Source organism: Ixodes scapularis, unplaced genomic scaffold (assembly GCF_016920785.2).
Source record: "Ixodes scapularis isolate PalLabHiFi unplaced genomic scaffold, ASM1692078v2 PGA_scaffold1__304_contigs__length_218370807, whole genome shotgun sequence".
Lineage (NCBI taxonomy): Eukaryota > Metazoa > Arthropoda > Arachnida > Ixodida > Ixodidae > Ixodes > Ixodes scapularis.
Window position 1 is genome coordinate 166,154,905 of NW_024609846.1, and position 17,562 is coordinate 166,172,466.

The 17,562-nt window shown below is 48.1% G+C and overlaps 1 protein-coding gene across 1 annotated transcript in view; it reads left to right on the forward strand.

Annotated features, from left to right (window-relative positions):
- Positions 1-17,562, forward strand: part of LOC8034613 (condensin complex subunit 1) — a 182,994-nt gene that overhangs the window by 85,190 nt on the left and 80,242 nt on the right. Inside the window, exons 20-21 of the mRNA XM_042290992.1 lie at positions 4,662-4,794; positions 13,593-13,668. Of these exons, the coding sequence (XP_042146926.1) occupies positions 4,662-4,794; positions 13,593-13,668 (209 nt within the window). The remainder of the gene's footprint in view (positions 1-4,661; positions 4,795-13,592; positions 13,669-17,562) is intronic.

The window sequence follows — 17,562 nt, forward strand, 5'->3', positions numbered from 1 at the left end:
GATTCCTCCCTGTCCCGCGGAAAAGGCTTGCGCTCCCTCAGCGGAACAGAGAGAAGCTCACCTACGCCTGCAGGGATCGCGGACAGGCCATGCCTTACAGTCCTGGCATGCAGTGGCTCAGGCTGGCCAGTACTACGTCTATTCACACGCACTGCCGTTGATAGGTACAACCCGGTCAGTGAGCCGTAGCGCGGCGCAAAGCGTCCGGGAACCGCGTCTCTGGACACTCTCAATGCGGTCCACAAGATGCCGCTGAGACGGGGACTGCACAGAGCTACAATACTCTAACGACGGCAGCACGATCGATGTGTACAAGGTGCGGAAGGCCGAGGGTCCACATGGCCTAGACACCCGAGACACAAACCCCATGGATCGTCGGGCCTTGGCCACGACACTGGCTATGTGGATGGAAAAATCCAGTGTTCTCGTAAATGTGACCCCAAAGATGGTGAGAGAGTCGCATGTGGCTAGTGGCACACCTAGCGGGTGGTAGCAGGGTTTTTCCACCTTACGGCCGCTGCTAAAGCGCTTCACGGCACTTTTCGCGGGGCTAAGCCGCAGGTGATTGTCAGTCGCCCAGCACTTTATGTTGTTGATGTAGTCTTGGAGGAGGAGGCAGGTGTCGGGGGAAGTGAGTGGGGCCAATATTGGCATGTCGTCTGCGTACTGGACGAGAGGGAACCTGTCGTCCCGGGGCATGTCATTGACGTACAGTCAAATCTCGTTAATTCAAACTCTTTTAATTCAAACTTCTGGATAATTCAAACTAACATGCAGGTCCCGTCCTATGCGCCTCTATGGGAGAAAACTCCCGGTAATTCAAACTTTGCTTTATTCAAACAAATTTTCGGTCCCCCTCGAGTTCGAATTAATGAGATTCCACTGTAGATTAAAAATAATGTAGGACCCAGGACCGACCCTTGTGGCACACTGGAGGGAACATTCATCGCAGCCGAGCGCACACCTCATTAAACGACTTGTTGGCTTCTTCTGCTCAGAAAGTTTGACAGCCACTTCAGCTGGAAACCTTGTATGCCGGCACCCTACACCTTGCGTAGCAGGAGACCGATGTCGAGGGTGTCGAACGCGTTGCTGAGATCATGCTGAATGAGATCTATCCCTGTGCGATTGTCGATGCAGTTGCTTACGAAATGGCTCAGGGTCGCCAGGGCCGTCTCACAGCTACGGTTGTGTCTGAAACCATGCTGTGACTGCGATAAGTAGCCAGTGCCCTCAAAAAAGTCGAGAAGTTGGCCGGTCACGCGTTCTAATGTGCGGCAGATGATCGATGTTATTGAAACCGAACGATAATGCGTGACGTCGTCCGTAGGCTTTCCTTTTCCCTTGTGGATAGGGGTAACCAAGGCGTGTCGCCAGGAAGCAGGAACAGCTCCCACGTCGAAAAGACTGAAGCACACGGGCGAGCGAGGACAAAGTGTGCTGCGTGATCATCCTGAAAAAGGCAGGTGCCACACCATCTGGGCCAGGACATTGCGAATGCTTGATCTTGGACACCGCAATGCTCAGAGCTCCCGTTGAGAAAGTGATCTCCTCCAGGCTCGATGCATCGGTGCCAGATGATGATGGTGCGAAAGCAGCGGAATGCACAGACAGCCGCTGTCCGTTGGTGTCGTAGACAGACGAGAAGTGGTCTGCGAAGAGTGCAGCAATCTCACCGGGGGAATCGATCGTTCTTCCGTTGGCGCTGAAGCTGGGACGTTGGCAAGGCCTTCTGAGGCGACTTACGTACGACCAGAAGACCTTAGGGTCGTCCTTTGCTTTTTGTGCTATCGTGGAGGTGTAGCGCTGGTGTGCGAGATGTATGGTAGCCTTTAGAGCGCGCTGGTGGTCTTTTGCAGCGCGTAAAGCCATGGGACAGTTGGAGCGGGAGGCCTTCCTGAAGAGTCCCCTCTTTACTCTTGCTGCCTTCATTATGTCGGGGGTGATCCATGGGCAATATTTTCGTCCCGAGGAGCGGGTGCGGAAGGGGACACACTCCTTCTGAATTGCTCCCGCCAGGTCGCACCACAGATCGAAATTACCAAGGGGGTCATCGCCAGTCGTCGTCATGCACCAAGGTGCTAGGAGTGCCAGGCGTGCTAGGTGGCCGTGGTCGGCCTGGTCGAACTTCCATAGTGTGCGTGCATGGTGCCCCTTACGTGGCAGCGCAGCGGCGTACATCACCTCGATCGCCAGGTGATCGCTACCGGGCAGTCCTTCAGAAGTCTCGCAGGAAACTATTCGGGTTGGGTCTGCCACGAAGAGAAGGTCTAGAAAGCTGGAAGTTCCGTCGCGAGTTGAGTACGTCGATGCAGTGCACGCCTGCGTGAGACCAGCTGATGACGCAATGTCAAGGAAGAAGTCATCCGAACGATCGCGGGAAACAGGCTCCTTGGAACATTGCAAAAATGGTAAAGAGTGACTGATATGTGCAAAAAATTGCTTGAAAAGTTGTCCAAAGTTGACAACTTTGGACAACGGGAGGGGTGAGCGAGAGTTTCAAGGTCCAGCAACTGTGGGAGAAAACTGCTCTTCTGGAAGTTGCAAGTGTTGCAGACGAGCACACGCTTGACGGCCAAGCCATACTCCTTGTTTGCGGCCTTGCTGAGCGTGAGGGCTCCCGCACCACAGCTTCCACACTTCACGTGCGCCAAGAGGTCGTTCAGGACTTTCACATCGTTGATGACGAACTGGGTCCCGGCATCGCTTGTCTGGCATTCTGCGTTGACCTCAAGCAGATCAAACTTGCGCTGGGTCGTCGATTTTCCCGATGAGACGTGCTTGCATTGCTTTGATCGCTCGGCGCGCTGCGCCTGCTTGGCCATAGAGTAGTACGCGAAGTCGACACGAGTTGTGCCGGCAAAACTTGAGCCCTCTGCATCAGAGCTTGAGGCCGCAGCATCGCCATCGGGAAGGTTAGCCGATCCTCCCGGCAGATCCAATGAGTTCGACAGGGGCGAAGATCGTAGCGGTGCATTTGCAGGTGACATCTTCCGCTTGTTCCATGCACGTCGCGTCTTCCTTCTGAACGTCCGCCGTGTGCTCTCTTTCAACCAAGGGTCCCCCGGCATTTCGATCGCTCGAAATAAAACTTGGAACTTCGTAGCGAGAAAAGCAACCAAAGTCTGACGCGCAAACGTAAACGAAACAATGTGCTTTGAGCCGCGGAGCAAACAAAGCAGACGGGTCAAGACAAAGCAAGCGATGCTTCGCTGCTCGAGGTGCATGCGCTGAGAGGTGGAAAGGAGCAAAAGCGGAAAGGGGCACGTCTTGGCATATGACAGGAGTGCACCGCACGACGTACCTGTGACATGCGCGCCCGGGCCACTTAGCAATTGTTAGGCCCGCTTCAGACGGGGCAACCTTTCTAGCAATTTTGAGGTTGCTGGCGGGTTGTTCCCTAGCTTTCCCTAGATCGGCACAAACTGCTGAGATCGGGTCCGGCTTGAACAAGCGAGCAGCTCGGAGCAATTCGAAGACGTATGAAGCGGCTGCAGCCAATCAGTGATGCAATATTTTCACGTGACTCCCTTGTGGCGGTGATGATGACAGCTAAAGATTTTGTTCTGGTTTGAAATGGATCGTTTTTGGAAATAAACCTTTTCAGAAAAATGAGTTAGTATTCTCAACACCATTCAAGCATATAAAAACATGTTTTCAGCGCGCAGCTAGATAGTGCAAGAAAAATTGCGGTGGCTTAGCTCGGCTATGCCAGGTTATACGTAGCGTGAGCTTATGTGCACAAAATGAGAGGCGCTATCAAGCGGCTTCGGTGCAGCGTCAGAATTGACTACTGCGCAATGAAGGCGCACAGCTGGGCACGCGGTGGCGCCAGTGCGTCTGCCGCGGCTATGACGTCACTCCTCTGGAATGCACAGACCGGTGAGGCGGCAGCGGCTCCAGTGCGCCAGCTGTGCGCCGTGTGACGTCACTGCTCCTCGCGCTTGTGCAGCACGGCTCTTTGGGAGCCACGCAAAACTGCTCAACCTCGGCCAGTGTAGCTCACACTACAAAATCAAATTGAATGATGATGATGGCAAGTCGTAGCAATTCAGTTGCTGCGTGTGAACGCGGGCGGCCCGTGTTGCTGGTGTTGTGACGTCAAGTTGCTGGGTGAAATTGCCCCGTCTGAAGCGGGCCTTATTCCGGTCATAAAAACCCGTGGAATGCGGGCGCTCTTCAGGTTTGTTGTGATAGTAAGTGGCATGAGGACGTAGAACAAAGGATCAGCTCTCCAACAAGAGCCAAATGGCCGCAATCTAACGATCGGTCGTGAAACGACACGGACGCGGAGTTTGACTATTTTTTGCCTTGGACTCTCGATTTGAGCTTTACGGAGGCATCGTAATCATAGTTTTTTTTTCATACGAATAGGACATTCAGACTTTGCAGGCAGGTACTTTAGACTACATTCAATCCAAACGTGATTTTTGAGAAGACCCAAATTCACGTCTTTTTATCATTTTAAGACACGCGTCTCACCTAAAGTAAGCAAATTGTCAAAGGTCTAACGTTTTGTGCTCAAGGCTGAGCCACAAACAGAAAATGCAAATTAGTGCTTGTCCCCTGTTTGAACCTGCTTATCTCATACTTTGAGGGGGGGGGGGGGGGTTGTAGTGTGTCATGCATGTCGGTTACTCTCGTTTGAATCTTGCTTGCAGCGCCGACGTTAAAATTGTCAAGAAGAACCTGGACATCCTGATTTCGGTGGGGCTCGGAGAGCGAGCGAAAGCCGACCTCAACCTGTGCAAGCACACCTGCAGCATCATGATGCAGCTGGCCAACGAAATCAAGGTGAATCTGTTTCTGTGTTTGTCTGATGTAGGCACATATCTCTAAGGTTTTTTTCTGCACTATGGGTGAATCTGTTTCTGTGTTTGTCTGATGTAGGCACATATCTCTAAGGTTTTTTTCTGCACTATGGGTGGTTGCACCTCATTTCATGTGGACTTTCACAGCTGCGTAAAGCCACCATAATTACTCAAATACAAATCAATCTTTCTTGGAACTGTTACTAAAAATTGGGGTGGATCTTGAATCGCAGTCAAAGAATGACAACCTGTATGGGCGACCAAAGTTTTCTGAGCCCATTGAGAGAACCCAGATAGCAGGTATTGCCTGGCATCCATCCGCAGCTCCCACGCTCCTCATCACCTTGTGGCCAACAGCGGAGGATGCAACCATTCATCTCAGCAGATCCAGTGCTCTGCGAGTTTTACTGGACCTTCCAGAGCGCAGCAACGCGCGGGGTGGGAGTTGAGTGATTTGTTTGGTGCACCGGATTGACTAAGATGGCTCGTAACGTCCGCCGCAGTCCGTCGTAAGTTGAAATTGAGTATAGCACGCCAGTGCAAAGCACCGAAGCTCGGCACGCACGCCTGTGCCATGCGGGAATGCTCGACGTGCCCGTTGCATAGGTGCGCCATGCACGGAACACGACTACGAACTTCCAACGTCACGCATAATGAAACTAGAGCGTGGCAGAAGAGTGCGCATGCACCGGAGGAAGAAACGGAGGAATTCACGGATTGCTGCAAAAACCCATTCCCTTCCAAGCCTAGTTGAGGGTCATCCTTGCTGGTCGAGAGTTTGCCTCTTTGCCATACTGGCGTGGCAAAGACACTGGTAACGCGGAATGTTGTGATGTGTTAGTGTGAAGAAACTGTACACACATGGAGACTGGATGGCGCGAAGCGGCCCTGTGTCGTGCAAGGTATGCGCAAAGAGCATTCCGTTGATGTCTTGCTCACTGGTGCCATCTTCCGCAGTGGCAATAAGTGTGACTTTCTCGGAGCCTGTTGGAGCGTGAGACGCAGTAGACGGAGTGTGCGGAAAACGGAACGAAAGACCGATCTTACCGGGAGTTGCGAAACGCTGGTACCTGTTGTTCTCCCCAGTTTTCCGCTGAGTCGGTATGCGTTGTATGCCCGGTGTTTTGAAATTTTTGGTTTAGTTGCCCGACACTTTTAATCGAGTGTTTATTTATGGTCTTCAATGGGTGGCCTCACCTGTTGTGTACCAGATTGCTGCAATAACAGCACTGGGCAAAAAGACATAGGATTTTGTCTTCCCGAAACAAAGCAGCCTCTGAAAAGAGTGGCTAAGAGAGGTAAACAGAACCGGACATAGTGATTTGCTTTATAATTTATATCCAGCCTATTGGACGTTCGCTAAAGAGCGCAAGACTACAGGGCACGAGACATAGCAGGGCGTGTCGAACTGTTGCGAACGTTGGGATCTCCCTGAGCGCTCGCTCCGTTGCAGTCTATCTCAATCGGGACCTCTGCTTTGCTTCGCGGCAGCTATTTTTAATACACTTTTTGCTCTATATATTTTAATTGTTATAACTGTTGTTGCAATGACATGTTTCAAACAAACTGTGCTTCGAAAAATTTAAACAACCACTAAAAAAAAACTGATTCCTGATATGCATCGCTGGAAATGAAACCAACTTTTTCAAAAGCAGTATGTATTTTTTTTTAAGAAAGCGTAGGAACTGCTAGCGTTTGAGCTCGTGCAGACAAAATAAAACAATAGAAATTGTACACGAAAACTCATCTCCACCCAACATTTTTAGGTATCTGGCAGGCAGTGGCGGAACTGCTGCGCCATTTGCGCCAAACTGCCCTAGAACGAATAACCTGTTACGTGCTGCTCCAAAACCTGTATTTTTGCTCAATTTGCGCCATGTCTGCGCCAAACAAGAGCTGTTCTCGAAGTGGAAACTGAAAGCGTCTGGCATGTGGCATTGTTGGCAATGCCAGTGAAAATGAAGAAAGTACAGCTGTTTTTTTTTTTGGATGCCTAAGTACCATGTGCAAAGAGTAGGGTTGTGCGAATATTCAAATTTTCGAATAGTAGTTTTATTATAGTACGCTATTTGATATTCGCTTCAAAATGAACTGCGATATTCATACTTTTCGAAGTGTTGATCACGGCGGGTTTGCGCCCTTGAGTGTGCTTCTCCTTAAGCATTAATGCACTGCGGAGAAACATTACCCGCATAGCTGACACTGCAATTTCGGGGCTCGCTTCGCCCTTGCGCAGCTGCACGCTTAGGCGAAAAACATACCTTCATTGGGATGTGGTACACGCGCGCGCCTAATAAACAAAACAAAAAATAAACATTGTGATTGTTGGTTTTTACATTGCAGTAAAATCTTCAAAATTTAACTGTGGCTATTATGCAAATCTATATATGTTAGGCAGCGATGTTCTAACAGCCTGTGTTCATTATTTGGGCTTCTTTATTTTTAAATTCAGAATCGAAGAAAATATTTGCATATAGCAAGAAGATTCACAAATCCCCTCATTTATGTTTGGCTTGGCTCTTTTATAGTAATAATTGAAAACTAGTGTGTTGGTAAGTAGATACGAATACTTGAAAGGATAAAACATGGAGGACGGGGACGGAAACGGGACTTCTTTCAAGAACTCCTGTTTTTGACCACGTCCTCAATGTTTTACCCTTTCAAGTATTCGTGTCTCTCTTATAGATTTAATTTTGTGTCAAATTTGCTGTTTACTTGCCATTCCAATGTAGCTATTGGACTTTCTGAGGCCACAGTCAATAAATAGAGTGATTAAATTTAACAGAGCTCACAAAGGTGGTTCCCCAGCAAAAAGCTGGGGAACCACCTTTGTGTGTTCTGCTGAATTTTCGTTTAAGCATGGTGAAACAGTAGTGAAACAGTAGTGCTTCAAAAATATTAGGCCAAAACCACTATTCACTTTGAGTTTGCTTCAAACCCAAAATCCATTAATTGCACATGCCAAATGAAGAGTTATAATTTTTTGTGCAAACGGTGCTGACATCGATAACAACAAATCGCTAGTGCTATTCGTTGCAATCAATTAGAGTAGCTTAGCTGCTCTATGAAGAGTAACTGGTGCATGATGAGCAATAGCAGCGTGAGGCACATTCAACACAGCAGTGTCTGTTTGATGTCGAACTCGCGACAATTGCGTCACCGTGATACAAACCATACAGAGTAGCTGAAAAGGCTCAAAGTACACCTAAGCACTTCTTATGAGTTGTGAATTCAAAAGCATGCATGTCATTCTTCCGCTCCAGTGTTTAGTTTGCGACGCATTTGCGTCGGCCGTGCATGCGCAGCCATTTGCGTCGGCCGTGCGTGCGCGGCCGACGCAGCTCTTTTTGCAGCTCCCAGCTCTCCTCGCAGCTCTGACCTTGGACGCTTCGTGTTACAGGCTCGCTCGTGGCGCGAACACGCGACACCATGGGGTGGCGGTCGTTGAAACTGACGCGCGCAGCGGCCAATGGGAGCCTCGTCGACGCGCGCTAGGCGATGAGACTGAAGGCCAAATCCATCAGCTTTACTCTGCTCCTTTGGGATCGGGGAAACTAGGTGCCGTTGTCTAGGCTTTTCGCATGGTTTTATAGCTGGGAGCTGGCTGCACCTGGAGAAAGGATTTGAGGTGCCGTTTGGCGCGCTTCAAACTGATGACGTCGGCTCGCTCCATGGGACAGTTAATGCTTTCGCATTACAACATCTTTTACAGCGGAGCTGTTAAGGGCTAGGTTCCCGGGGATCGTGTCCGGTACAAAGCACTTGTCGACAAAAACGCCTCTGGGCAGCTACCGCCATCTATAAGCGACGGCGGCTAGCACACAACCAGTATGGTTGCCGCCGTCGCTGGTAGATGGCGCCAACCTTTCCAGCTATCATAGAAGAATGGACAGTTGGGCAGCACGTTTGTGGGAATTCATCGTGGGAAACAATGCGAAAAACAGACAACAAAAAAGAAGCACATGTAATGAGCGCAGCGCTCGTCACGCGCGTTTCTTAGGACAGGTCGGCCGCGCGCCCTTTCGGGGAAAGAAGACTGGCTGCGAAAGGAGCGGTGACGTACGCAGCAGCGCGAATGGGTCCGTAACCGCCGCAAAGCCGCTGTCGCCTCGATTTCCACTGCGTCAAGCGCTTCAGATTCCCTTGCCAAAGAAGAGCACATCGCTCGCCTGGAAAGCCGCCGCCGAGAACAGAACCAGCGATGTAAAGAGCACCAGTAAGCCAACGCCACGGACAACAATCGTGCCATGGAGGCCAAGCGCAAAGCGCGAGGCCCGGCGACGACTGCACTCCACGCCGGCTGAACAGTTCCCGGGCGCGACGGCGATGTTCTGGAGGGAGTTCGTGGATTACGCGTTTGGCGTCACATGTGCCGTGTGCGACCCACTCTGGGTCGCCGGAAACGTATGCACGATCGGCGGCGTGTCAGACGAGAAGAAGCGGGAAACGGGCGCGTGTGCGTTGCGGCAGTGTATCGAGTACAGCTCCACTGGTCTTTTTTCTTCACGAGAGTGGAAAGGCTGAACGTTTTTACGTCAAACACACACCAAAGACGCCATCAGCATTCCTAATAGGTTAATTGAGACATCTGCAAAATTACCTGCGTGTGGTTGTTCAATAAATAAAAAAATTTACAGGGTCTCTTATGTTGTCCCTAAGACGACTTGAAGGCGAAAGCCCAAGCGCCGATGCATTAAAGACAGGCACATGGTTTACTTAATTCTGATTCCTCTAAATTTGCTTTGTTATCCTTCTTAATTTCATTTGCGTCTAATTCGCCTGAGTGGTCACGTAAACGGGATAGCGGACCTCCAAAGTCTGCGGGCCCTCTGACGACGCACTTTTGGCGCCATTTCATTGGCTCACTCGGATCGTGGCGTTGGCTGTGGTCCCGGTGACAGTGAACCTTTGAAGACAGCGCGCTGTCTGATGACACACTTTTGGTGCCGTTTCATTGGTACCTTTCAAGGTCGCCGATGTGTTTTGTGAAGGTCGAGTCAACAATGAGACATATAAGTCTTGTAGGTATGACACTTTAAATAGTTTCCCAACGCTCCCAACAATTGCAGTTTTTTCCGCAGGCTAACTCTCAAAGAGATTGTATGAACTGTTCTGACACGAAAGCTGAAAATTGTGTGTTCCAAAAGTGTCAATCTGCTTCGAAACCCATTGTTCCCTGCTACAAGAGCTGCTCCAAATCACCACTTACCAGTTTCACCAATAATTGGGTTGTGTGTATGTTTATACAGCCTAGAACTTGGTCTGCCTCAATGGGCGACGAGTCTCCCAGCTGTAGATGAGCAATTTAGCCAGTGCAGTACAACCGCTAGCATGGGGTCTTTAACGTGCATCACGCAGTAGTGTTACATGACCGCACGCCGGTCATGTATCATCGAAATCGAAACGGGCAGGGGTGGGGATTGAACCTAGGATTCCTGGGTTCTGCTGCGCGAGCTTTCGCTTCACGTTCTCAGAGCTGGTGTGCGCTAGACCACTCAGCCACCGATCCCCCTCAGTTCCACCCCTGGTGCATGGTTGCTGCTTTTTGACAGATCAGAGCTGTTAATTAAGATGCGTCAGGCATGGTCCTTCTGTAGATTACTTCTTGTTTGTGTGCAGGCTTGTCCCCGCAGTTCATCTGTACCCTGTCACACAGGCTCTTGGCCAGATTGAACCGACTTTTAGAAAACTATTGCTTTCTGAGAAAAAATTCAGCACTTTTACTTCATTGTGAATGTAATGTTATGCACAAGTCTGAGCACTACCAAGCTGTTTTGCAGCGACACCATGGGCGGATTTAAGGGAGGGAGGGAGGGAGGGGAAGGAAGGGGAAGGGGGGGAGCAAAGTCATGCCGCCGCTGTCGCCGCCGCCGCACAAGTTCGTCTCCTTCGGGGCGCCGCTGCTGTCATCTGACCTGCGCACAGGTCTGTCGCGTCTGCTTGCGCTTTTTCAGGAGTTTCCTTTGGGCTCTAAAAGTTACTTATTAATCTTAGTTTTTTTGTATACTTCAAACAAAGATGGATAAGGTACTTTTGGAGGCCAAAGGAAGCTTCCGAAAGAGTGCAAGCACCACATGACAAATAAGGGCCATTTTTCCGCGGCGCCCGCGGGCGCCAACTACAAATTCGTATAGCGCTGTAAATATAGCTCTAAAAATTTGTTTTCTTCGTTGTAAAATTGTTTTATGACATCCTTTTTCCATCTAAGCTGTTTTAAGGGGAGGCACTCCCTTGGAGGGTCTACTTTTTAAGTACTAGTGCTATTTCAATGAAATTGGCAGGGTATACTAGGCATGCAAACTTGGGAGGCTACACCAACTTTCAGCTGAAAACGTCAATTTCGTGCCAAGTTACAGCCTTATATGTCAAAAATACTATGCAGCTAGTTGTGCCTAGGGAAAAAAACTATTGTTACAAAACAGTACCAAAATGTCACAATTTGTTTCCTTGGATATAAGGACGAGTGACTAGACTAATCGGTAGTGGGTTTTGAATAACTTTAAGCGCCATATTTAGCGTTAAAGTAAACTTTGAAAAAAAGGTTAATTTCATTCATATTTTTACTGTTACAGAAGTTGACATTTTCTTGTTAAAGAAATAGCAATCTTGAAAAAGTAAGCACATAGTCGAGTTCTCCAGTAAATATCACTCCAGAAAAACCGCACAGCAGTTACGAAGGTACTTCAGTCATCGAATGATAGTTTTTGAGCAATGAAAAAATGGTCAAAACATGAAGCTGAGGAAAACGCGTTTTAAAATCTATATTGTGTTCCACTTTCGATGGCACTTGCCACTTGACCTAAAATGCACCAGGAGCGTACGGCAGTCTCTCCTCTGCATCGTTCTTCTGTGCTTTGGCCACAGCTTCCATCTTTTGTCTTTTGCGCAATGCCTCAGTGCCTTTACTTGGGCCTTTGCGACCTTTGTCCGAGTGACCTTCATGGCCTGTGATGTCTGGTGGCTCCCTTGCTCAATGCCCATCTCCAAAATAACTTTCTCAAAGCCTAGAGGACCCAGGTTGAAGACTGCAAGAGTCGCAGCACACTCGACAGTACTTAGATAAGCGACCTTTGGGCACCTCTTCCAAAGCAAGGCGTTGAAAGAATCGTTCCCGTTCCGGGTTTTCATCTGGGAACATCTTTCAAGAAAATCATTCCGTGACAGGCGGTTGTACAAGAATACTAGCTCCTTCGCTATCTCCTTGTAAAAGCTGGCTTATGTGGCCGAGATGCAGGTGATTCTCTCGCTTCCTTGAGAGCCTTGCTTCGGTTCAAGTGGCACCAGGACTCCATCCCAGTGGAACAAACGAAATGAATTGGCTCCTTGTCGGGGGGTGGTATGAATGCAGGCAAGGCGTTGATGCAGGAGACTGGCATATACACTCCACGCTGCATGGAGTATTGTGTCACGTGGCAGGTTTAAGCGAATCGGAGTTCCTTATTCACCAGTGTGGCCAATAAGAGGGCGTGCGGTGTTGTTTTCTATGCGGTTTCACGTCTAGTGCACACAACATCTCGCGAGGAGCTCTATACCAAAAGAAGGAGGGCTAAGCACTTTTTCTAATGAGGGGTGCCTGTCTGTGCTAGACCTAATGAACGCGGAGCGAGCGCACTTTGAGAATGGCAAATCGGTGTGACCGCGCGCGTTTTTATGAAGCGTGCTGGGCCGCCTGTACATCAGAAATAATTTATTTCAGAGTAAATACTGGATCTACAGGAATAAAACTTTTTGACATCATTCTTTGAGAGTTATACAAGCTGATAAGACTATTTTTCAGAAACATGACTTTTTCAAAAAATTGTGATTTTAAGGCCGTGCCCCCCCTTAAAAAGTTTTTTTTCTTCGGCATGTGTCCTTTAAGTGAAAGTTTCGTCCGTCACCAAGGGCCTAGTCCCGCAAAGCGCTACAAGATGGCGCTAGCTAGTTTTTGCCATTTGCCACACATTGTCATCATCACTGTTGCATGAAACAACACTTCCGCTCCTTCTATTTTCTGTTTTTCACAGCGACTTGAGTAACACTTTAAATTTTCCTAAATATGAGAATAAGGAGCGAGTGGTTGACCAGTCACGCCCGCCAGTGTGCTTGCGTTGTCCCGGCAAGGGAACTCTCTCGTAGCAACCTTTGCCGAGAAGCGTTTTGCCCTTCTCAAGCACCAAGTTGCCAGCAGTCGCTGGCTCCTTTTGCTAGGTCTTCGAAACATTTGTGGCACGCGCCTTCCATGGGAGACCAATGTTGTCCTGTGATAAAAATTGTAGCCACAAGGACGCCGCTGACTTCATACTCACCACAGCTGCGGTCTTGGAAGCCAAGATTTTTGAGCATGTCTAATCTTGGCTTTAGCCCTCTCCCAGCTTTTTGCACCTCGCGAGAGCAGCGCTTTGGGGCGGGGTTGGGTAGCCACGGTATTTCTAAGATGGTATAGCGTGCGCACCTAAAATGCGGTTTGGGTTTGGTTCATGCACGGTGGTGACGACAGTATTTCTTTGGGCACGCAGAGCTCTTGGGTGTGCTCTCCTAAACCTTCCTAGTATCTTGGTGGGGTTGTTTGAGCCCTGTGTGGTCTCTTCCCCAAGGAGTCTGTGAGGCACCGCTCGTAGCCTCGATCGCCTTGCGATCGAGGCTACGAGCGTTTTTTCCAGCTCGGACGGCGTGTCAGCAATTCTTTTTATCTGACTTTGAAGGATATTGTTATATATGGGAAGAAAACTGCTGTGCTTGAATGCTTTTGCAAAAATCCAGGCTCTTATCAATGAGACAATTTTGTTGTTTCTCTCGCAGTCTGCAAAAGATCCACCGCCTCGGCTTGAACCGACAAGTGACATCTTTGTCAAGCTGAAAGAAGTTCTTCTGGAAAGTAGGTCACTCCCACTATTTATTCTTTTGAAAAGCCTACTTCATCTCTCGTACATGTGCCATATTCAGCTTGTTTCTAGTGACTTGTATCACCTAATTTGCCCTGTTTGAGAAAGGAACGTTCTGCTCAGGACAGGACTGTGAAACAAAAATGGCAATGTTTGGCGGCAAAACAAAAAAGGATCTTGTTTGGAGAAGTTTGTGTTCTGGATGGAAAAGACATAAATGAACTAAATTCAAGCCAGCTTAAAAATCTTGGGGTCTTGCATGCCAAACCAACAAAGGGCATCTAACACTTTAACAAAACTAAAAAAAAAAAAAAAAACTACTTTAGCATGTCATGCAATTGATTTTTTCCTTCTAAATTACGTTTTGTCTAATCAGTGGCTTGAAATAGTAGATACAGACATGGTGCCAGGGGGTGCCAGTAGTCATAAGTGTCAACGAGGCAATATTTTGGTGCTATTGTAACCTGCCGTCACATTTAATGTTCAATTACTTTATAGTAACTTCATTGGTCATCTGTAAATCCAAGTTAATGCATTAAATAAATAGGACAGTTATCATTTTGATTTGTTGACGCACACTTCCATACTCATTTTTACCTCGAGAACTACAGTAAAAAAAAGCTTGGCATTTCTTGGAGCATTATTCGTTTCTCCTTCTATGTGGTGAATGTGGTACGTGAATTTAAGGCCAGTTACTCATTATTTTATCAATACGTACACATTTCACACGCATATAGCATTTCCTGGGCTACAAGTCGCATTGTTGTATAAGCAAAAACATTCACAAAGTGTTGGTACCAGTCGCACCTTTGTGTAAGTCGCACCCAAAACATTGGACAGTTGACGTGTCAAAACTGCACTGATAAGCCTGCGTATCTGTATTGTGATAGTGATATATGCACAAGCAGGTGAGTTTTAATGTCTTCACCAGTGAATCGAACGAGCTTCCTGGCTTTCGCATTTTCCTGGCTTTTGCATTCAGAAGCCGAGGTCGCATAGAAACACAGATTAATTTCCCTCTCAGTGCGTTTGCTTTCCTGGTTCTGACGTCTGAAAAGTAGCCGACATGGTGCCGGCCGATTGACACTGTGGACCGATTCGCAGACGGATTGATCTCGTGACGACACGTCCGCATTCACACGTAGGAGGAGAGCGAGAACCGACGAAGCCTCTAGGCGACTGCACAGTGGCACCACCTTTCAAGAGCTAATGTGATGTCTGTCACTACTCTCGGGTCACTATCGCATTGAAGGGAAACTGAAGAGGTTGTAAAAAGAAGGTGGAGGTGAATTCTAGAGTATTTTTATCCCGTGAATGTGAATATCAAGTTTGTTTTCCCGGAAGATGTAGCTAAACTCGAGAAAACACGATACACCTTTGACCAGTCGTTACGTCGTACCCAGATCTTTTGGCCGCCAACCGCGTGTTGCTCGTGGGGCCAGCGCATGCAATTGCAAGCTTGCCAGGTATATTCTCGCGCATGGGCACCAGTCGTGACGTCTTCTCCTGACCTTTTTGAAAGTAGGGAGGGTGTGTGTGCATAGCTTTGATAGGAGCTGAAGGTGCGCGAGAGCGGAGATTTCAAAAATCTGGGTATGACGTCATGCTCCGGGGAGGAGGGAGGGGCTTCGCGGTACTTTGAAAAGGTTTTCTGCAGCCTCCATGCACCACATTGAAAAATGATCTCAATATTCGGGATCCTAGAGGCGAAATGAAGACGATTTATGTGTTTTTCCTCAAATTCACAACCGCTTCAGTGTTTCTTTCATATGAAAAAGAACTGTTGTATGCTGCTCTTACGTGCCGCGAGACAGAACACCGTGAAAGGCTTGGCGCGAAGCACCTTTGCTGTCCCAAGACATAACACGAGTGTGTTCCGTCTCGAGAAGGGTCGTAGTAGAAAGGGGCGTTTGCCCGTGTCCTTGTGCACTTGAATACACCACAGGTGCAAAAAGGTTTTGCACAACCTTGTTGCATCTCGGGGCTCGTCAAACAAAAAGTTTGGGCCGAAAGTTGGTGGAGCGTGCTAATTGGACTCGAGCGACAAAAGCGTGGCATCATCGTCGCAAGTTCAATCGGCACACTCCGTAAACATCAGCCTCAGGTCTTGCCGGATGGGAGGCTGAATGGATGTGTAGGACAGAGCACGCCATATTAGACCTTCGACAGAAGCATATTGACACCGACCTGGAGGAGTACTGGAACCTGCAGTGCGTTAGCTGGGAGCAGTACCTGCAGCTTTCTTTGCATGTGAAACCAAGAATCGCATGACAAAACGAACTGGCAATCGAATAAAATGGGCAAAAGGAAACAATGCGCCATAAAAAAAGAAAAGGTGTGTTCTTGCCAGACAAAATGCTTTTTGACTCAACCCCCGCCAAAATGCCGTAAAATACGCAAACCGAAAAAGCCAAGTGCCTTTCACTTGCGGCATTTTTACTTCAAATATGTTTTACTTGGCAACAAATTTTTTTTCTTTGAACGAGCAGCACGAAGATTGTGCACCGTTGTTCTTTGTTCTATTTTTGTTTGTTTGCTAGTCCACGTTGTCGCGGGGTTCATGGTGAGAGACGCTGCAATTGCCCAGCTGACACGCTGCAGGTTCTGGTACTCCTCCGGGTCTGTGTAAAGAATGTCCAAACTGGTCTCGAATGCCACACTCTTCTGCAAGTGCACTACAGACTCCGGCAAAACCTCTTTTGCGGCTTCGGCATACTCGAGTGTTGTGTTCAACTGTGCGGGGACGAACTGACAAGAACATTGGCAAACTTTCCTCCGCAAGCCCAAGACTTCCTCCCTCACCCGCTTTTCAGTCATCCAAAGCGCCAGGTGGAAATTGCAAGCTTTTTTTCAACATATTCGAGTTCAGACCAACGAATGTTTGCAAACTTTTTCTCAATGTATTTGAGATCACGCCCACAAATTTTTACGGTATGTTTACACCTACGAATGATTACAAACTGTCGCATCTCTAGAGACCCCCGGATGGCATTCTCACTTCTTACGTTTTCCCAGATCATACGTTTTTTTTCCCGGTCCTCTGAAAAACATTTCAAGGAGGTTCTACAGTATTTAACCTTGAAGAAAGTATTCAGATCGAAATTCTAGATTCAAAGTAACACTGGGGCAAAACTGGGTATAGATGCATCTGGCGTCGCTCTACGCTCAAGGAGGAGGAGGGAGAGGAGGAAAGGAGGAAGGGGTTTAGAGAAAAAGGGGGAAACTGGGAAAAAGCGCCCATAAAATTTGTTGGAAAAAAAAAAAGAGGACTTGTGGTCGGGGAGGTCCCCTGCAATTTGTAGCGGGTACTTTGTTGTGGGGAAGCGGACGATTTTGAATGTTTTATCTTCTTTTCACATGCTTAGCGCATTCTAGCAGGTTTATGAACTCTGTTTCTGGATGTTCGACTAAACATCGGTGGGGTTAAAATATTTAATACCCTCGACTCAGCTCATCGTGGTGATCATCTGTAAGCGGAATAGGAACACCCTCTTTCAAATAAGTTTGGGAAACAAATTTTTACCCAGGATTGACCCAATCCCGAAAGAATTGTAATTCACATTGTGAAACAAAATAGCAAAACAACCCAAACTCAAAATGCTAAGAAAGCATCTCTACAAAATCCAAACCATTAATCTAGTATTTTCTTGAAAACCTGAGAAATAGGCCCACTGTGAAGAGTGCACGCTCATTGCTCCTGTGCTTCTGAGAGTAAGAATAAGTTTTAAGTTGGATCACTTAACGCAGTCTTGATGTCGTGTAACGCTCATTGTCAACATCATCGACATTAACAATGCGCGTTACACGACATCAAGACTGCGTTCATTCTAAATCGTCTGCTTCCCCACAAAAAAATCACGGGGGACCTCCCCAACGGCAAGTTCCCT